General features: G+C 40.7%; 1 protein-coding gene across 2 annotated transcripts; it reads right to left on the reverse strand.

The window, feature by feature from the left end:
* Positions 1-1347: 1347 nt before the first annotated feature.
* On the reverse strand, positions 1348-21346 carry BNIP3L (BCL2 interacting protein 3 like). Of its 2 annotated transcripts, none has more exons than XM_077780111.1 (6): positions 21150-21346; positions 14021-14204; positions 8926-8998; positions 4062-4165; positions 3791-3940; positions 1348-1974 (listed from the first exon to the last, which is right to left on the reverse strand). In XM_077780111.1, the coding sequence occupies exons 1-6, from the start codon at positions 21247-21249 to the stop codon at positions 1926-1928; spliced, it is 660 nt and encodes a 219-aa protein (XP_077636237.1). In that variant the 5' UTR covers positions 21250-21346; the 3' UTR covers positions 1348-1925. The 2 variants fall into 2 exon arrangements, with proteins under 2 accessions (XP_077636237.1, XP_077636238.1); XM_077780112.1 differs by lacking the exon at positions 21150-21346 and adding an exon at positions 20691-20708.
* Positions 21347-21938: the final 592 nt, after the last annotated feature.

Here is a 21938-nt window from a genome sequence, read left to right on the forward strand (position 1 = left end):
GCAACTTGATCAGCCTTTCCAAGTCTAGGCAGGCTTTTCAAAATCAGCGGGCCATCAGATTCACTTTCCCAACAAATTCAAATACGAACACTTGAAATAAATAGTTTACAGAAGGCAAATCAAGTGTTACCAGGCTTAAGAATAAGCTAGAAACAAAGTATGATGAAAAGATATCCAAAATTATTTAGACATCAACTGCTAGAAAGAAAACAGAATACCTCAGAGAAAATGCAGAAAACTATTTTGGATATATTATCTTCATTAAAGATAACCTGCTATATTCTTGAAAAAATGACAGAAATTATTACTGTTTTGTTTAATCTGTAGGTTATTTTCCACTAGAACACTTCCATTTTTACAAAATCTGATGTGAGAGAGAAGACAGTTAGATTGTTTCTGCAGACTGGCAAATCTATTGTCAGTGTTCTTATCCAAGGCAATCTGATGCACTTCATTTAATGAACAGATTGCCAGTTTTTAAATTACCAATGGTTCTCTAAATAGTCAAGAGTAATGTCTACATCATAAAGAGCAATTTATGTATAAAACATATAACAGTATCCTTCAGCGTCACGCTAGGTGTTCCAAAAATCCAAGACATCTACCTGAAACAACTGGGAATCCTGATGCTCTCTAACAATTTGGTCCTAAAGCTTCACATTTGGGAAACAAACAAAACCAAACCAACACACCAAAGCTGATCACTGTTGCCGAGCGCTGTGGAATTTCAGGAGTTCAGCGCAACTGAAGACGCTACAGAGAAACCACCCGGTACCCGCCTCATCGCAGGAATCACCGTGGGAAGGCTATGCAGGGGAAAGGGAAAGACCCGAAGAAAACAAGTGCCATCTTTTCAGAACTTTGTCAACTGTTCCCACAACCCACGTCTGGTTTTCAAAGTTGCACGAGTGCTTGGAATCACTCTGAAACAATTACCTTCAGCATTTAAAGGCTTCAGAGTGTAAGTGGTGCTTCCGAAAACAAGAAGCCCGTATTTATACCACAAATTGGAACTCATTCCAAAGCCTCTTCTTAGGAGAAAACAACAACAACAACAACAAAACTGAAGAGTCATGAAAACTTCACATGCAGCTAAAGCTAATAAACGTAAAGATACCAAACACACAAACCCCAAAGCAATTTCGTATATTTCTAGGCCTGAGACATTCCTTATGAGGAATAAAGGTTCTACACCATAGAAAACACAGCATTACAACATCCTAGTGTTAAAATATGCTGATGCACTTCAGTTCTGATTCTACTTCACACCCATCGTTTATGCAGCGGGCCTCCTACAAATTAAGACGCCATTAAGGAGGCTGTTTAGACAAAAAGTGGCTCCAAAGCTTGTTTAAAATAATTTTTTATTGCCCAGGATATTTTTTTCCTTGTGTCTTGGATTTTTTTGTTTGTCTGTTTTCTTTTTTAATAACTAAATTCAAGCTTAGGGAAGCTTGCCTTTGTCTTGAAAACAAAACAAAACAATAAAGCTGTCATATCATTTGCTAACCTGATCTCATTTGAAGAGAAAGATAGTAGTTATCTTTATCTTGCAAGAGTAAAATTTATACCACAAATGATGCAGGTCTAAGTCTGGTGGCACTAAAAGGAGACAATAGCATTGTTGACAAAATTATAATCTGCTGGTGGCATTTGCGGAAAAGAAGCCCTTGCAAATTTCTAAATAACAGTAAACTCTGTTAGGAAATTCTAAAGTGTCTTACAGGCCAAAAAGGGAATGAGGTTAGTAAAATGCCTCAATAGAGTTTGAATAAAATACTGGATTTGAGAGTCACTGGAACTTGGATATGTAAAAATAGGGTGGTAGGTTGGGTCATGCTTACAATGGTCTCAAGTTCAAATAAACTATTGTGACAATACACCACTTCACAGGTCACACGCTTGTCCAGTGGCTTTTCTTTCTTTCAGTAGGTGCTGGCGGAAGGTGTGCTCAGTCGCTTTCCAATATAGATGCTGAAAGGAAACAGAGGGCATCAAATATCAGGTGTATACCAGCATTCCGCAGGCTGCACTGCACTTAAAAACTCAATGTTTCCGTTCTTGCAGAAGGCTAAAAGGTATAAGGCACAGCTCCCTAACACCCTCAAATCCCTGCTGACTTACTTAAAACTAGTCAGCAGCCAGCCAAACTGGTTTTATATAATTATGTTTAGTCATTAGGCAGGACTGGACAGCACAGGGGCAGTGATCAGACAAAAGTAAATCCAGAGAGAACAGATTCCCCAAAGAACAAAGCACTAACTTCCTTTGAGATGTTCCCTCATAGTGGACAGGAGTTCTACTGACATTTGAGATACAACATACAGCAATGAGCCAAATCACGAAGCTGCCAGTGCCTTATAGTGGGCTCTTACTAACTGTTTAACTCTTCAGGATCAGGCCTGATACGGCTTTTCCATGCCAAGCAAGCATTTTACCATTAAATAACATAAGCAGAAGGGAAGTTATGGAAAACAGGAAGCTAGTCCCANGTAACAAAACTTTCTCAAATCCTTTTTTCTACATTAATGGATAACAACAGTTACACTTTTTCCATCAAGAGAAATAATCTGAAGACTCATGAAAGAAAAGAGACAACACAAGGTACAAAACCCAGCTCCCTGAGCAAATGAACTACTGTGCAGTCAACACTGAAAGGGAGTTTAAAGTCCTACCTCTGTCTGCCCTCACACGCTCCCTTCCGCACAAACCCCTTCCACTCTGCGGTCTGTCATCAAGGTCTTTGCTATCACAAAAACATATCAGATGCTCAGAAAGACTAAAAGGAGTCTCTGGGAAAGTTGTGTCTATGTTTCCATGTTTACGACTGTAAATATCTCTCCCTTATGCTGAGCTCCTTAAAGGGAAGTTAAGGGATCATATCTCTTTTGCATATTATATAGAGAAAATGACTCCTTGGTACATGCTTAAAGAGAATAAAAGATCTTAGGAAAAAAAAAATTAACAGCTAGTATTTAACTCCTAAAAATAGATTTCCTCAATTGTTCAATCAAAAAAAAAAAGAATTTAAAAGACTGAAAAATTAATCAGTTACAGGTAAATGTGGGGTCAACTTTACAAGAGTCAATGAAAATGCTACAGAGAGAAAAACACAGGGCCCCTCACCAACCTACCAGTTTCACTCAAGGACTATTCAATAAAACGGTGTACTTTCCCATTTGGGAAAAAAAAATGTTCACATCAGCCCCAAATTTATACACTAAAGGTTATTTTATTTTATTTTATTTTAATTTATTTCTAGGAGAGAGAGAAAGACAGCGTGAGCAGGGCAGGGTCAGAGAGAGAGGGAGACAGACTCTGAAATAGGCTCCAGGCTCTGAGCTGGCAGTCAGCACAGAGCCCGACGTGGGGCTCGAACCCACGAACCGCGAGATCATGACCCAAGCGAAAGTCGGACGCTTAACCGACTAAGCCACCCAGGCGCCCCTAGGTTAGTTTACTTTAAAGCTTAGCTAATCTTGAATAATTTATAAACAACAAAACCCAAAAGGAAAAATCAAACACAGAAGAGTCCACTTAAAAATGATCACTGACAAGATTAACACGAACAACTTATTTTCAAATAAGAAAAACAAAACTCCACTATTAAAAGTGCTTACCAGTGTACCAACAATGGATCAGCTTCAACTGATCTTTTCAGCTCACCCTATTTGCACTCAAACATTAAAAGGGAAACAATATAAACTGTTTCAACCATATTTCTTACATCTGGACATACAATGGTAGATAAAATGATCTGAAAACACATTAGGAGTTCACCAGTACTTACCCTAGCCCCAAAGCCAAAACATGAGAGAGGAAGAGAGATGGAATGAACACTTTAAGAAATTCTGCGGAGAAAATACCCCCTTTCTTCATGGCCCCACTTTTCCTCATGCTTAAAGAAACGGAGCGTTTGGGGTGTCTGAAGTGGAACTCCCTGGGGGAAGAAAGGCAGAGGAAGGGGTCAGAAATACACTCGCTAAGTGAGCAGGTCCACCGCACACCGAGTGTGAACTACCTCCACCATGCCCACTGAGGAGACACGGGCAAGAACTCACTTAGGTGGAATGTTTTCGGGTCTACTGGACCAGTCGGACACCCAGTCTACACTTTTCTTCAAAACATCAACTTCTTTCTCTCCTTCTGCAACCTCTTCTTCTGACTGTAAAGAAGAAGTACAACTTTAAGAAAGAAAAAAAAGACCCATTCTTCCTGCCACAAAGACAAATCTAGACAGCAAATAAATGAACATCCTAAGGTTGTGCCTGAGTAATTTTCATGGAAGAAACGTGACAGCTTTCTAAACAGGCTGACAAAATGATCTGAGGTCACAGCATTCACTGTCTTAAAAAGAGCCCAAGTGGGCTTCACTACAGTTTTATCGAAGCACAGGATGTAAATCTCAAAAAAGAGCTCTTGGGGCTATCACGGTAGCTGAAGTGCTGACAGCATTAATAACTGCTGAATCTGGGCAATGCTTATTCAGAGGCCCACTGCAACATTCTCTCTACTTTTGTATGCGTTTAAAATTTTTCATTAAAAATAAAAGAGAACATATCCAAATGTATATACTAACCAATTAAAGTGATGAGGGAATAAGTAAGTGGGAGATGTGATGAGGAAGTAAATAATAATATTTATTAATCATTCATCAAAATGCAAGCATCATTTCAAGCACTTCACATGCATTAATCTTTACCTTGCAACAATTCTACAAAAACAGGAATTACTGACATTCCATTTTACAGATGAGGTAATGAAGTAATTGCCTAAGGTGCCATAAGTAGAAAGAGGCAGGGCCGATATTTCAACCCGGGCAAATGGTCTTCTACAGCCTACACTCATAAGCATTAGGTTTCATTTCCTGGAAGATCATATTTTTTAGACAAATCACTATCTAAAACATTTCCCAAGGCTTACTCAAAACTATTTACACCAAAACTTTTTTGGCCTCATAGTTACTATGGACTTAGAATTTCACAGTTTTTGCATCAGATAAATGAGAAAGAACTCTCTGCTCTTGCTATTGATAACCTACAGTTTCAGGCCAAGAACAAGCAAAATTCCCAATGGCTTTTCTTTCAAGAAGCCACAAGAAAGAGATATTCCTAAAAATGAATAGCAGTAGTCACTCAGCTTTAAGGAAGGTGATGCTAGGACCTCAAACCAAAGGATCTCAAAGCTAAGAACTGTTCTGATTTGTTACTTTGCTTGAATACGAGCATTCTTTGACCAAGCTTTCACTCTTTTTGTAGACAGTGATAAAGTGGAGAGCTTAACAGATCAACACGATTCTCTCATACGGACTAGTTCCTTATGAAACCGGTGCCCCAGGAAGGTAGTTTCAAGTAAAATGGACTACCTGCATGTAGAGACTATCAAACCGAAAGTAAAATCCCTGTGGATTTCTGCTACTCTGGTACTACTATTCTTATTTAGTTCTGCTGGGCTTGGCAAATTCCGCGGAATGACACAATGTAACCTTTAGGATTAAGCTTTTTCCACTGGGTATTGAGATTACTCAGAATCATGAGTTGGCTCTTTGTGGAATAAATCTGAAAACATCCTAAATCAAAAACAATAAATTGTTACCATTTCCTTATAACCCAGTTTGCGTACACACAATATCTAACTATATTCAATACAGTGCACATCATTCTGCTTACAGTTTCCGATTCTGGTCTCACACGTCTCTCCTTAAAACCGCTCGAAGATTTGCATCTAAATTTGTAAATAAATTAATACTTCCTACTTTCCAAGAGAATGAAAATGTGGTAAGATTTTAAGCTCTAATATTTTTTAAAAGTGATGTCATTTTCTCTCAGTTGAGTGAAGCAAGGTTATCTTTAGACTACTAGGAAAAAATAAATAACAACAAAATACAAATTCCTCAAATCAGTTTAGACTGCTATCCTACGCTATCCTCGTTTCCTACCACTGTGTGCGGCCCTTTTTAAATCTTAAACTTGCCAGTTTCAGGTTTTAAATTACCTTCTAATCCTTGGAATTCCACAATATGGCAAAAATGCACTTAATCTAATTAAATAACGATTCATACTTTTAAAGTGAATTATCCTCGCTCTATACCCACATCTAAAAAAACTGTGATCATTATAGCCTGTTCTCATGTGAATGTCCCTTACCTCCAAATCACTTACATTTCCTTCTCTGGGCTACTCAAGTTCTCTGTGTGACTATGAAACTGCATACAGTGGGGTCCATGGACAGATAAACCCCAGTTTCACAAGAGGGAGAGGGGAGGACATTTTCAGTCGGCATCATTCCTTCAAGAGACCATCTGCAGTCTATTTTCTGCTACAGACTAAAATTCTTGAGGACTGTGGGCGTGGCAGTATAGTCTGAATGATCCTTTTCTTAAATGCATTACACCTTAAGCTTCCTCGTAGCGAAAGTCACCAGGCATGTTTTAGTTCATTCTCGTGACCTTGTGAGCTCTCCTGAAATCAATCCCATGCGAGGACTTACTACGGCAGAAGGAACAGGGGCTGCAGGCTCAGATAGCCCTGATTTCAATCCTGGCTCGATCGTGTACTGGCTTTGTGATCTTAGATAAGGAATTTAATGAAAAGAAAGTCTCACTCTCCCATCTGTTCTCGGGGGCCACTATCACCTCCTTCACTGGACTGAGAACATTGAAAAGTGGGAAGAAACTTTTTTTAGGAATAAACTTAGTACCCAGAATATATCTATCAGTGTCTTTCCTTCCTCCTCCTAGAAAAGGCTGAAAACGTCACATATTCCCATATAGACGTATATAAAAATGTTCAGTAAAATCAAGTACCATACAGTCCCATGGTAACTGCTTCTGTTCGCTACCCCTAAACTTGCTTCTCATTCATGAATATGAAATGCATCCTCCCAAACCCTAAAATTATTTTTAAATGATTGTTTCTTCAATTTAAAAAAAAAAATGAAAAAGGCTTTTTGAAAGCTTAAATAAATCATACCTACTGACTTCTTATTGTTATTCAGTCTTACTTCAGTGTTCATTTAGGTACCTGTTTCTGAACAGGAAACACACTAGCAATACTACCATGATCCGACACAGAAGCCAAGTTTTTCATTTTCTCTCCTAAATTTCACAAATTCCTTTGGAATTCTAGGATGGATGCAGTCAGCACTAGAATTCCACTTAAATTCAATGATCAGTTAAGGCGAATTGTACACCGCCACTCCATGAACCAGGAGAGCACCTATCATTAGGTGGTTAGGTAGATTATTTAGGGGGGAAAGTATGTGTGAAGGGGGAGGGAAGTCTAAGATCACATAAGCTTGGGAAACACTTGGTTTAAATAAACAGATTCTTTTCCTGCAGGAATTGTCAGAGCCTTTAATGTTCTACTATGTGCTGTGAATACTGGGGTGGGGGCCCGGGGCCCAGTGGTTATATTATTTCCATTTAACTTTAGGATGATCTTTCCATCAAGCACTGTTTCTCAAAACACATTCTGGAAAACGCTACTCTAGAGTTTCAATCTGTCTGTACAAGACAATATGGATTGAGGATAGCTTCCTGGGAAAGACTACAACAAAGAATTAATTTCACTTCTCTATCTTGGGATTCCTTAGTCTACTTTGCCATTGAAACTATATATTTTCTTCTTCATTAGTTATAGCTCATGCACTTGGCCAACTAGACCTATGTAAGCCAGCAATTCAACAACTACAGTCAGAAGAGCTTCCTACGGGAGAGCCTTGCTACTATAACCTTCTCTGCAATATAAAGTTCATCATAATATACATTTGTATTCAACCCACAGATCTGCTAGGTTTCAGAGGACAGAACAAACAGAATATAGGCAAAGCAGGGAGAAACTGTGCAGCCTTCGGAAACAGAAAACACTGGGTGGATCCAACATACCACGTGAAATATTTCTAGTGCAAAGGGGTTTAGGACATTGTAAAGTGAGAACCCCACAAAACAGTTTCTCTCAGAATATGTTTATTATTTTTTAAAAATGTTTTATTTATTTCTAGGAGAGAGAGAGAGACAGCATGAGCAGGGGAGGGTCAGAGAGAGAGGGAGTCACAGACTGAAACAGGCTCCAGGCTCTGAGCTGGCTGTCAGCACAGAGGGGGCTCGAACCCACGAACCGCGAGATCATGACCTAAGCGAAAGTAGGACGCTTAACTGACTAAGCCACCCAGGCGCCCCTCTCAGAATACATTTAAACATTTGTCCAACAAATCCTCCACAAACACTTAACACAGGAGAACAAGACAATGGGTCCCGTCCTCATGAATTTGCACTGACCGTTTTCAGTGAAAGTTAAGGGCTGGCCATAAACATTCTAAATCATGAACAATTACTGACTGATCATAAGTTTTATAATATAAACCTTTGTAAGCTTTCAATACTATGTCCATTGATTTTACTAACAACGTCAACTCCTAGTGAACTATCCTTATCTTCCTTAATTTAATGAACCCTGCAAAATTTATATGAATTTTATCTCTAGCTGTTGAAATTCACCTCAAAAGTCACTGCTTTGATTTCAGATGCAGAAAAAGTTTTCACACCTGTTCTACAGCTTTCCTTTTCATTCATTTTGTAACCTTAAATCAAACTCCTGTCTCAGTTCTCCATTTATAAACTCAAGAAACTAGCCCAGAATATGGGATTGATACATTATAGATAAGAATTTTCCAATTCTTTTAGGGTGACAGGACCCCACATTCTCAGCTGTAGAGGAGTATAAGGGCTGTATCAGCCTAAGTAAATTCCCAAATCAGAAACTGAATGACTTAAAACGGCTTCAAACTCCTTTTTAAAGTGTTCTTATTCTTCAATATATTTTAGCAAAACATACTTATTTAGAGGTTCGCATTTTTCCTCATGATTTACTGTAAGTCGGAACAGCGAGCGCACACACGCACCCCTACACCCCCACCCACCCCTACCTGAGAGCTGTGGTCCCTGCTTGTGTGCATCTCCACATCGAACATAATCTGCCCGTCTTCTTGTGGGGAAGGGCTGGAAGAGAGAGAATTTAGCCATTAATTTTAATTCTCATTTTGCCAAGTAAATTAACCTCAGCTGGAAATTAGGAAACTGAAAGTTACAGTAGAATGGCTTTGAGAAAGCAGCAAATCAAAAAGTATTATCTTTTCTGAAGTCAAGCACCCTTGTTTCCAAAAGGTTCTGGAATTTTGTAGTAGTGATGAATTTCTTTGCAATGATAATTTTTCTTACTTTTACTCTTTTTCCAAGAAAGGTACGATGCTCCTCAAATTCAGAAACCTAGTTTGGGATTCTTTTTCTCAAAGTTCTTTCATCACCAGCAAGTCTCAAAGTGTGAAAGCAGTTTTCAGAGTCTAGTTGGTTCCCAGCCCCCTGAGGAGGTTCCTGGGATAGCCTGAAATGGCCCCCAGGTGAGGGTCAGGAGAGGGAAAGCGGCAGGCAGGTGACCGCTTCGAAGAGCCGAGGGAACTTACAGCTGAGACTTGTCTTGGGGTGGCAGGAAGTCGAGCAGATTGCCCCCACCTGCCAAATCTTAAAAGTTTATACAGAGGCCTTAACTGGGTCTCATCACGGACACCATTCAAACAGTCCCAGCACCACCTTTCTGTCTCAAAGCTGTTTTCCTTGGGCAGCTTCTGAGAGCTGGGAAGGCAAGCACGTTCCAGGGTCAGGAGAGGGGATGGGGAGACCCCAGTGGCCCAAGTGCAGCTTCAGGGTCAATCTGTGGTCACATCTTCTCAAGCACCTCCTCCAACACTCTTTCAAAGGGTCTTCAAGTTTAAAATTGTGTTTATGATACTATTCTGATTTGCCTTTTTCATTGATATTCTGTCATGTCTGTCATTGTTACTCCGTGTAGAGTGACATTTTCCAAAGACTACCTGAGGTGTTTTATCACAACAGACCCAGTGCAAAAGCAGATGAGAATCCAGCTGTTTTCTATTAAAGCCAGATAGTAAAGAGATTTGCAAAAACGTAAAACAATGCCACCAGTTCTTACTAATTTTTCCAGTTATGAAAAAGTTGTTTTTCATTTTAAAAAGCTACTTATTGTGGAAACTAATTTGACAATAAACTATTTGTAAAAAAAAATAATAAAAAGAAAAAATAAAGAAATTCTATTCTTAAAAAAAAAATCTACTTATTGGGGTGCCTGGGTGGCTTAGTTGGTTAAGCGTCCGACTTTCACTTAGGTCATGATCTCGCGGTTCGTGGGTTTGAGCCCCACGTCGGGCTCTGTGCTGACTGCCAGCTCAGAGCCTGCAGCCTATTTCAGAGTCTGTGTCTCCCTCTCTCTCTGACCCTCCCCTGCTCACGCTGTCTCTCTCTCTCTCCTAGAAATAAATAATATTTTTTAAATAAAGCTACTTATATTGAAATGCAAAGGGTTTATTATTGTTAAATGAGTGCATATTTTGAAGCTTTCTGTTTTAATTTCTAATATAGTTAAATGTCAAAATATATAACCCAGATAATCAAAAGACCTTTGGGAATCCTAGTAATTTTTAGGGAGTAAAGGAGTACTGAGACCAACAAGTTTCGGAACCACTATTCTACTTGTTTCAGAAATATTTGCTTTGAGATATCTCAGAGTGAATTATATAAGCTTATATATGAATAAAGAGCTTTAATGAAAAGTGCAAGATATATTCCCCAAAACAAAAATTTACAGATATACTTTCAGACAAAACACGTGATTGCAAACTATCTTGATACAAGGGATGACTACACCATGTTAAGTTCTATTCTTAGTTTTATCAACGATTCCTTGTGGGACCACAGCAGGCCACTAGATTTTCCAGTATACAGCCCGCCCCCACCTCCAAATCTAAACTGAAGTATGGATGAAAATGCTCAGGCTTGACTTGTTCAAAGTACCTGTTAAAGCTACCAAGAGTGCGTGCAGAATGTTAGCATATAGAGATGATAGGGAGATGGACTCAAAAATAAGTAAGTTCACCTGAAATCTGTTAGACTGATTCAGCCTAGGAGTCTCAGACTATTATCACCGACACAAAAGAGTCCTAAACAGGGACAGCAAAGGAGAAAAGTTGGTTCTACGCCACAGGGACATTGCAGTGTATTTTGAATATCCTTCTCTTGGCCGAGAAATCTCAGGCCACAGCACAGGAACCAGGTAGGAGGAGGCACTCTTGCTCTCCTCAGTTTACTGTCCTTACACTCCAACACTGATGGGTTCACAGCCAGGGATCTGGTTAAGGGCCAGCCTTCCGCAGCCATAAGCAGGCCAATGCAGTAGAGTGACAGAGTCCAGAACCCTGCTGGAGCACTGCTCTCCTCCACTCTTCTTTATCGCTGGCACCAATCCCACTTAGGAAAATACTCAACATTTCACTGGTCCACGGTCTGCTTTTCCTAACAACGTGGAACGCAGTAGAGCTTCAGTCCTGGCTCATATTAGAATTAGCTGGGGAACTTTTAAAATACCCTCGTGTCGGGGTGCCTGGGTGGCTTAGCTGGTTAAGCGTCCGACTTTCGCTTAGGTTATGATCTCACGGTTCGTGGGTTCGAGCCCTGCGTCGGGCTCTGTGCTGACTGCCAGCTCAGAGCCTGGAGCCTGTTTCAGTCTATGACTCCCTCTCTCTCTGACCCTCCCCTGCTCATGCTGTCTCTCTCTCTGTCTCCTAGAAATAAATAAACATTTAAAAAAATAATAATAAAATAAAATACCCTCGTGTCTCCGCCCCACCCCTCACAACAGAATGAGAATCTCTAGGGATGTGGTCCGTGCACTGGTATTTTTAAAGCTCCCTGGGCATGTCTGGTGTGTAGGCTGAGAGCTCTTGCACTACAAACACACAGGGGTTACCTTCTAGCAACCACTATGGTGACAAAAATGTGTCTGTGGGATAGTTTTTAAATTCCAAGTATGGCTGACCCTTGAACAATGCAGGGTGCTGAGCCCACCCCACACAGTTAAAATTCTGTATATAACTTCTGACTCCCCCAAAACTTAATGGCTAATAACCTACTTTTGACCAGAAGTCTTATGGTTAACACAGTCAATTGACACATACCCTGTATGTTGTATGTATTATCTAGTATACTTTTACAGTAAAGTAAGCTAGAGGAAAAACATGTTAAAGGCAATCATAAGGAAGAAAAATACATTTACAGTATTGGACTATATTCATCGAAAACAAGTCACATGACTGTGTGGTTCAGAGCCACATTGTTGAAGGGTCACTGTATATATAACTTTGAGACTAATATCCAACAATCCTAACATTTCTCCACCTGTAAGAAACACTTCTCAATGACTTCAAATATAGAGATGCATGGCAATTCAAATGACACACATGTTGAAGACATTTCTGAATGTTAAAATCTGTTATATAGCAGGGGAGAATATTACTGAGCTCGAGTCGTAGGCCTTCTCTGAAAGATGGCCAGGAGCCCAGAGCGTAGAGGCACACAAACTGAGGGAGAGGAAAGTGCTCAGAAGTATGTGCCACGCCTTCCTTCACATGTTTAATTTGAACATGATTGCGGGAAGGTAAATTCATGTCCAATCACAAGTATAACTAAACCACAAATGAAATACGTTGACCGGAAAAGCAAGCAAGGGACTTTTTCTCTGCTCAATGACCACAGCAAGTGAACAGGTTAAGGGACACACTGATACCAATCATCAAGGGTCATGTACTTGAACGCAGAAAAGCCTTAGAGACAGGCCTTGAACAAGCAGAAAACTTCAGAAATGCATAATGAGTCCTGTAATATAAATGCAACGTAACAGAAACTTCATTCTGAAAGGCAGATGAACGCTGCTGCTACAGGAATCAGGGGCAAGCTGCTCAGCAAAGAGCCATCTGCTTTGCTCCTAACAAGGCTCCTGGAAGCACAGGGACAAAGGCAGAGATGAGACAGAGGGCGGGGGTGCACAGTGTGCCAGAACCAGCAACCCAGTCCTCTGCGACCTTGGTGACTTCCGTGGATTCTAAGACAGGCAGGGAACTTCAAATGTGACTGAGCGTCTTTCTCCTTTTCAACTTTTTCTGATAAATAAAATATGCTATATACAAATTCTGTACAAAGTACAAAAATGTTTAGAAGAAAAATATCCATAATTCCATCCCTTAGAGATAATCACTTTTATTTTTAGTACCCATTTCTAAGTGTTTCCTTAGTTTTTTCCTTGTGTGTTTGCATTTTCTCCACGGCCAATATCAGTTAACTCTTAGTTAACCAGATTACCCAGTATCCCGTAATGCTAACAGTATGGCCACGACAAGTCTAGGAGGCATCAGGCATATCACTATGTCATTTAACACCTCGTTCCCGGGAAAACAACGAAGCTTACACTGAAAAATAAACACACGACTTGGTTTCATTCCACTCATACGTATCGCTGTGCTCTTACTCTTTCACCATAAGCAGTCCTTAATCAGTGGAATTACTTTTCCCAAGTTAAATACAGAAATACGAGGTCTACGATAAAAGTTCCTCTGAAGCAACAGCATGGCCTCCCTAATTAACTATCTTTACAGACCGTGGCCCCTGTTTCCACCATGCAAATACCGCCATTACTTCAATCAACCTGCAGTTCCCATGACTCATTTGCTGAGTGTCTACTGCACGCCAGCATCATGACTGTCAGGGTACCAAGGAGATGAAACATGACCCTTGCTTTTTGGAGCCTCACAATCTAGAAGCGGGGGGGGGGGACAGACCTGTAAGAGATGACTGGCAGAATGTGATCTGTGAAACAGGGACACAAAGGAAAATGGGGAAAAAGTTTGGTTCATCCTACAAGTAAACATTGATGCCACTGACTTAAACTGATAAATATAAAATAATGATACACTCTAAGGAAACTCATTTAATCTAGGGAAAAACACTAGGGACTCAACTATTTGTCCATTAGCTATCTGATTTAAACACACATGCTCCAATAAATCAGGAGTCATATTTTGTTAAATGAAGATGAAAGCAAATTTCTCTCTTCTAATGAGAATTAACCTTGTGACCGGTCTCTTTCCCGAATTCTACCAAATCATGGATCTCACTTACCTGTCACAGTGAGAGCTGGCTCTTGAACTACTCTGCCCTGATTCATGTTGTGCATCCAGAAGAATCTTTTCCATGTCTCCATTGTGGATAGAGGATGAGGAAGGTACGTGTTCTAGCCCCCCATTTTTCCCATTGCCATTATCATTGCCATTGCTGCTGTTCATGGGGAGCTCCACCCAGGAACCTGTTGGACGAGTCAGATAGCTCAAGTTAACCACAGCAGAACCAAGCTCCGTCATATGCACACAGATGCGAATGTGGTGAATTCCGATAAGAATTCTGTCTTGCCTCAAAGCAAACGCAGAAGTACTCTGAAGAAAATAAATAAGGAGCAAGAGAAGTCTAAGAATGTGTATAGTCCCTGTTCCCGAAGTAGCTCGTGCAATCAACCAATTTAGAAGAAGCTGGAACTCTAACCACTAGTATCTTAGAAAATGTGTTTTTCGGCCAATTTTCTCTCTAGTTAAAGCTTAGTTTATCTACAATAAGTACTTCTCTGAAAACTGAGATTGCTTTTCAAAAATAAACGGCTACTTTATTATGAGACGGCCTACTTATCTTCAATATTTTTGTTATATATGCGTTTAATACAGTACATATTTTCCCCTATAGTCTACTTCAGCTATTTAGTTGTGCCCTCCCCACAGATAAAATAAACACATGGCCTAGAAACTTCATGAAAGTCATCTAAACAAGTTAACAACTGTCCTAATTAGTATAAACAACTGAGAAGCTCCTAGAGGACTTATATCCAATCGTGAGTTTTAAGCTGTGTCCACATGTATAGCATAAAATGAATGCATCCAGCTCTCAATTAAATCATGTGGTAACACTAAAAATTCTGAAAAGGCTTTGTCTCCATGCCACAGATTAGTTTCTTCCTTTCCTCTGTACCTCACCCCTTTCTACTCTCTCCTTCCTCTACGCACTAACCGTACCTTGTGGACTTGTCCTTTCTTCTCTCCCACGAGCTCCTACTTTCTAGGGTTTCATTAAGCCTTGGTTTTAGGGGAGAAACTACTGCGCATCTGCACAGGAGACACTGGGGTTCTCTCAGGCAAACAGTCAAAAGGGGTGGAGCCACGGGAAGGGGGACATGGCCCTGGTAATTTGGACAGCCCTTGAAAATACTGACTTGCTCAATGAGTTTGCTGATACATTAAGGTGCTTTAATTTCAATAAGAATTGGTAACAGTAGCCAGACCAACTTCACAACAAAAAGAGACAGTGGTGTATTTTCTTCATACTTTCCGTATTTTGTTTTAGAAAACATAACCAAGCAGGTGAGTAGGGCAATCTCTCCAAACTCTCCGCAGAACTGTGGAGGTCTGTGGCTGAACGGTCTTCCATCAGTAAATCAGAATTAATCACCCAAACAGGCTCAAACCCTAAAATGAACTCTTAATGAAGTCAGGACTATTCTAGATCCAAAGAGAACACATCATACTTCTATGAAGAACAGCTCAAAGGCGACCTGGTTGGAAATCAGACTCCACCGCCTACTCTCTGCCTGTATTTCTGGGCTTCACTATAGCCTCATTTGTGAAACAGACGAAGAAGCACACAGACTCTACCTCTCAGAGCTGCTCTGAGGATTCAGTAGAGGAACACAGATGAAGTGCCTAGTAAGTGGGAGATATTCAGCCCTCTGCTAGATAAATGAGTTTGTGTTTGTCCAGTACTTAGAATAGTGTTTGCTGAATAAAAATGAAGTATTATCCTCCCTTTCCCTCCACAGCAGTCCCAGTGCGGGTCACAGCCCAATAACCACAACCAAATCTTTGGGACTCTACTGCCAAACAACACAGTTGTAGCACATCTCCACGACCTCATTCTGTACAGAAACAAAAACGGACACCCTAGGTAGAATTCAAAATGGATGAACACATTCAACCAGCAAAGCTAAGAGAGACTGAACGGTAATTTAACTAAATCCTTGGAGTGCCTCTGGAGTGTAGAAGAAATATGCCAAAAGGATCCCTAAATTTAGAGCTCTGCAAAGAACTTTAACTGGAAAGAGAGTAAAAGGAAAGAGGTATATGATAAGAATTTTTTTCCTACTCCTACTGTTTTCTAGATTTTCAAACTTACTTTAAACCAAGAGAATCAGTTCTACTTGTACAGAAGCCCAATGTCCAATGTGTAAAATAAACAACTCAAATAAAAGACCTTAGTGCCCTGGTAGAAGAACTAAGGAACCAGGAGCTCCTGATGGATCCCTGTGGGAGCCAGTCTTCCCTAAAATATAATTACTGTTCACTTCAAGTAGCTGATCAAAGGGAAAACCGCTGTAACAATATCAGGTTTTCCACCCCTCACTTTTTTGAAAGTCTTCCAAACCAATATCTAGATTCTACTTTCTCCATTAAAAATATATAAGCAATCATAATCTAGGAACTTGAGAAGACATATTTGGAAAAGCTTGGTAAAAGTGATCTCTGTAACTGGCTTCACAGCCAGCATAACTGAAGGCATTTCCACTTAAGGCAGACAACATTTTTTGGCATGTCTTAGTGTCGTGGTTAAGAGCACAGACTGAAGCCAGGCTCCCATTCTAACATTTAACAGCTGTTATACCCTAAACAGGCTACTTAATCCCTTACCAGTTTTCTCATCTGTAAAATGGGGATAATAATTATATCTACCTCACAGACAGAAGATTGAAATGAATAAAGTATGGAGAAAAATAAGGAAGGTCACTAATACATGGTAAGGACTATGTGTTAGCTATTATTATAATTATACTCTGTATCTTTAAAGAAACGTTTCTTACTGCAAAAATGTGTTTCTTGAAAATAAACATCATGAAGTAAAAATACTCTTCTTCCCAATCTCCTATTCCTGCTCCCAAAGAAAACAATCGTTTTTATTTTTATTTTTTATTTATTTCTGAGAGAGAGAAGAGAGAGAGAGAGAGAGACAGTGTGAGCAGGGGAGGGTCAGAGAGAGAAGGAGACACAGAATCTGAAGCAGGCTCCAGGTTCTGAGCTAGCTGTCAACACAGAGCCTGACATGGGGCTCGAACCCACGAACCGTGAGATCATGACCTGAGCCAAAGTCAGACACTTAACCAACGGAGCCACCCAGGCATCCCAGAAAACCACTTTTAAAAACTTCATAAGTAAACTTCCAGAGCTTTTTTGATAGTTCTTTTTTGCTTTTGTCTTTACAAAAATTGAATCGTACTATACATATTTTTCTGTGAAAAGTGTTTTTTTAAAAAATATTTTTATTTATTTCTAGGAGGGAGAGAGAGAGAGAGAGACAGCATGAGCAGGGGAGGGTCAGAGAGAGAGGGAGACACAGACTCTGAAATAGGCTCCAGGCTCTGAGCTGGCAGTCAGCACAGAGCCCGACGCGGGGCTTGAACCCACGAACCGTGAGATCATGACCTAAGCGAAAGTCGGACGCTCAACCGACTAAGCCACCCAGGTGCCCCTGTGAAAAGTGTTTCTTACCTAACCATTTGTACATGTCTTTCAACGTCAATGCGTATTACCTTACCTCATTCTTTTAAACAACTATTTTGCATCTCATCATAAAGATATACCATACTTTAACCATGATCCAATGTCAATGGTTAACAATTACCAAAACTGTTTTTGATATGATGTTATTACAATCAGGTCTTCAATAGAGGATAATCTGACAATCTGCATTAACACACCTAAAAAGGTAGATTTCCTTTAACTTAACAATTCTCTAGATATATCATCTGTGGAAATAAATGGTACTGTAGAAACAGTTATGCACACAGACATTAAAAGGCTACATATCAGCTTTATTTTTTGAGTGAAATGGGAAAAAGTAAATTTGTCTTTCTCAACAGATGGACTATACATGCTTTTCATGACCTGGTTCACTCCTGATGTATAGCCTCAGAATTTCTCGATGTTCTAACTCTATCAATCTTTACAAAGTCCCTCCCTACTTGGAAAGGAAACAAGACAAGATATGAGGATTGTGCTGTCCAAGCAACACAAAGTAGAAAAAAATTTGAGTGAATTCTCTTCCTAATAATCAAGCTTTTAAATTAAAAACTTGCAGGCTCTCAGTTATATTAAGAGTTTACTTACGAACTGAAAAGTGTTATCTTATGCCAGACTGTCCATATACACCATACATGAGGTATTTTCTCAACTCTTTGAGAACTGCTAAGAGATTCATGCTTCTATGTTTTCTAATCTAGTATATCATGAAGATTGGTTTGGTAAAGGTGATTATTTACATGACTGTATGCTAATATGTACTCTTTTTAGCTTTATAATTACTAGTGCAATCCTCTTGCAGGAAGGGGAGTGGGAGTGCTGAGGGGCACAGGAAGGAAGAGAAGGAAGAAGAGTATTTGTCATTTTTTCCCCAACTTTCCAAGGTCCCATGTGTAACTCTCATCCTAACCAGCAGAGATACACTTCATTACGTCTTACGTGCTTTCCATCAAGCCTTTATTTTGTTTCAAGCACCTGATGCTGGAATGCACACCATGAACAGTCACTCACATTCTTCTAAAAAGAGCTGATCATTTGGCACGAGGGAGTATGTACACACCAGTTATTAATATATTCAAAAACAGTATCAAGAAGCAGTGAAGTTTCACATGTCACAGCCTCAAAAGCCTTCTTGCCACACTGGGGAAACAAGTACATTATGGTTGAAGATGTTTAAGAGGAAAAAAAAAGGTTATAGTTCCTACATTAAATAATAACAAAAATTATTATATAGCATAAATGTCCTATACGAGCATTCTTAAGTAACTTGGCAGTTTTCTTAAGAATAAAACTGAGACTGGAAACTGGAAAAACATCATTTTAACTTTGCTAGTAGTTCATTTATTTGTTCACTAATTTGTAAGGAAAGCAAACTGCCCCCCTACAACGGTAAACAAAACAAAAACAAAACAATAATCAGAGAAAGGTTTCATTATTCCAAATATTTCAATAATTTGCTGTTAAGACTCTGTTTTGACCCCTGAACTGAAGACAAAATCACAAACCACAGATAATCTGTACAACGAGTTCATATTTGTGTCTGATAGAGGGGCAACTTTACCCAACAAAGAACTTCAGCTTATCAGCAATTTGGGTGGTATCAGATGTCTGAATAAGCTGTTTTGCCCAGTGCCCAAAAATCATTTGAAGGAATCAGTAAGTCGTCTTGTTTTGTTTGAACCACTGTTGTATAATGAACTGAAAAAACAGAATAAAAGACAAGAGGGGAGTAATTGAATATGGCACTACCTAAAAGCGTTTCAGTAACTTTTCAAAGCTCACCCTACCCCCCAATAAAATACTTTCTATCTAGCAGATTTCCCAAAGCAACATTTGGATACCAAACACAGACTGAGTGTTCTACTTCTGTTATGAGCTAATATGTATGAACCCAACAGTAACTGACTGGCCAAAAACCTCAAATCCGCATAGGGTCTTTCAGACAGATTAAATCATCACATACAGCTCAACTCTTTTGTTTTTTTTGCTAGACGGTCAAAGGAAAGCTAAAATTTTTTTTTTCTGTGAAATCATGTATGCACACTAACCAACTGGCTAACTCGTTAAGTACTGCAGGAAAACAGTGAGTACAATGAAGAAATAGTGCCTCAAAAAGAGCTGGCTCGGCAGGTCACCTTTGCTCATAAGGCAGAATAACACACTGAAAGAATAGTAAACACACATAACCAGGGCATTCTGGGCTACTGATGTGTCCTGAAAGGAGCCCTAGTTCATTTGAAAGCAGAATCTCAGCTCTAAGTCCTGGCCTGCTGTGAACTTGGACAACACACTTTACTCTCGCCCTGCTCCTTCACCAGTAGACAGCTACCTCTAAAGTCTTCCCATTCTGAAATCCCATGCTTCTAAAAACAAGCAGTGTTTAAAACGCACAGCAACACATGAAGCAAGTAACATTTAAAGACACATAAATTAATCCTTACGGGGGAAATAATATATAAATCTTACAGTCCAGAAGACACTTTTAAAAGTTTTAAAAAGTCCACCTTTTAGAAATTCAGCCATCAAAAGATGGAACTGCAGCAATAAGCAATGAAAAACATCTTAAAATAAGAAAATCCTGTCCCATTCTTGTGGGGACAGGAATTCTTTTCCCTAAAGTAATTTTTAGGCCATGTTGGAATACCTCCCTCTTATGAAAGAGATTGCAATGCCTTGAAGTGTCATTTAAGCATCCAAATGATTTTTAAATAATGTCATCAGGCCATATGCTAACTGTCCCAATTACCTCTTTCATGAGATCAATTGCGGAAAGGCTAGGAAAAAAACCTTTCCAAGACTCTGAGCTTTGAAGACAGCTAGGAATAATCTTAGGACAAGATGTCTGAGCACCAGAATGTTTTGATAAGCAACTGTAGTTGGTCAGAACTCAATACTGCACACGGACCTGCAAGCGCCCAACTGTTATCAGTGTGGTTTTAAGACCGTTTCTGAACACTGATTGCCCCAGACTCCATGATTTTATGCAACCTTGGGTGGTTTAAGAGGCTGATCACAAAAGGTTTACAGGGCACACAACTCCATCGTTTCAAAAACAAAGCAAAAAACTTGGGCCAACTCTAAAAAACAAAACAAAAAAAATCTCAAACCAAAAAAAAAAAGGTAGCATATTCTCCTCACACCCTCCCCCTCCCAACACGCGATACAAGTAACCACTAAATTACCAAATGATTTTCCTGACCAGCTCGTGGTAACAAAGGAAGGGAACGACGGGGGTCACATTCCAAATCCAGGGGGAAGGCCGACCCAGAGGGGTGAGGTCCGCGGGGCCAGGCCTGGGCCCCGGCACACACCTGATCTCCCACGCGTCCCCTCCCCTCGGCCCGCGTCCATCCCCCGGCGTCCCCGCTGCCCGGCCCCACCCCTGCCCACGTCCNCCCTTCCCAACTGCGAACCCAAGCAGCTCCCCACCCAAGACCCCAGGCAGGAGGGAAGACAGGACAGGAGGAAGACAGGAGCAGCTCGTCCTGACAGGTGACGGGAGCTGTCAGTCACCCGCACATCCTCAGCCGGGCCCAATGGGCCGCCTTCTCCTCCCGCCCCCCGCGCGGAGCTGGCGGCGGCGGCCAGAGCAGCTCCTCCTCCCCCATCCTCTTCACCGAGCCCGCCGGCCCAGCACTCACTGTTGAGGCCGGCTGTCGGGGCCAAAGGCTGTTCACCCTCCTCGCAGTTGTTGTTGTTGTTGTGAGGGGGCGGCGGCTGCTCTACTAAATGAGACGACATTGTCGGGCGGCTGGAAGACCTGCGGCCGCAGCAGGGGACCGTCTCTGATTCTTGGGCAGCAACACAACAAGCCGAGTCCCCCGCCCCCTTTTCTGCGCCTGCGCAGTCCCTCCCCAGCTCTGACGTCAGGGTCCGCTCGGGCCACGTGATGACAACACAACAAGCGAAGGGGAGGGGAGGGGGCGTTCCTAGGCGAGCTCCGGATCTGGAGACGCGGGAGTCACGCTGACACGCGCCCCTGGAATGAATTCTTGCGTGTCTTTTGTACCGGCCTGATGGAGTGACTTATGCGGGTGGAACTGAGATAGAGGTTAGAGAGAAATTGTAATAAGGAAGTGTAAGGTGCTCGTGTGCAGGCACCCAAATCTCCCACACCTACAGGATCAACATTGTTTTAGCCAATCCCTGAACATTTCAGTATCTATAAAGACTTCTGTAATAGGCAACATGGTGACACAAAGGAAGCAAAAAGCCCGGTGCCTCCCTGTCTTAAACCTAAAACAAAGTTGGCGATATATATTTACACCATAAGCAGGGAACAATGTAAGGCAGCCAGAATTTTACTTCTTAAAGATTGTTAAAAATTTAAATTACAGATGTAACGTTTCATCATTGTAAAAAGTGGAAAATTCCAGGAAGATATACCGAAGAAAATAGCCACCCAAACTCCATCCCTGAACCTATTTCTG

The sequence above is a fragment of the Crocuta crocuta genome, unplaced genomic scaffold (assembly GCF_008692635.1).
Source record: "Crocuta crocuta isolate KB4526 unplaced genomic scaffold, BGI_CrCroc_1.0 scaffold395, whole genome shotgun sequence".
Classification (NCBI taxonomy): domain Eukaryota; kingdom Metazoa; phylum Chordata; class Mammalia; order Carnivora; family Hyaenidae; genus Crocuta; species Crocuta crocuta.

Excerpts from the sequence above, each read along its gene's own strand:
- BNIP3L (XM_077780111.1), bottom strand. The coding sequence starts at position 21,249 with ATGTCGTCTCATTTAGTAGAGCAGCCGCCGCCCCCTCACAACAACAAC. Across the intron at positions 14,205-21,149 it reads CCCGACAGCCGGCCTCAACA|GTTCCTGGGTGGAGCTCCCC; the intron begins GTGAGTGCTGGG and ends CTCGTCCAACAG. Across the intron at positions 8,999-14,020 it reads GCCAGCTCTCACTGTGACAG|CCCTTCCCCACAAGAAGACG; the intron begins GTAAGTGAGATC and ends TCTCTCTTCCAG.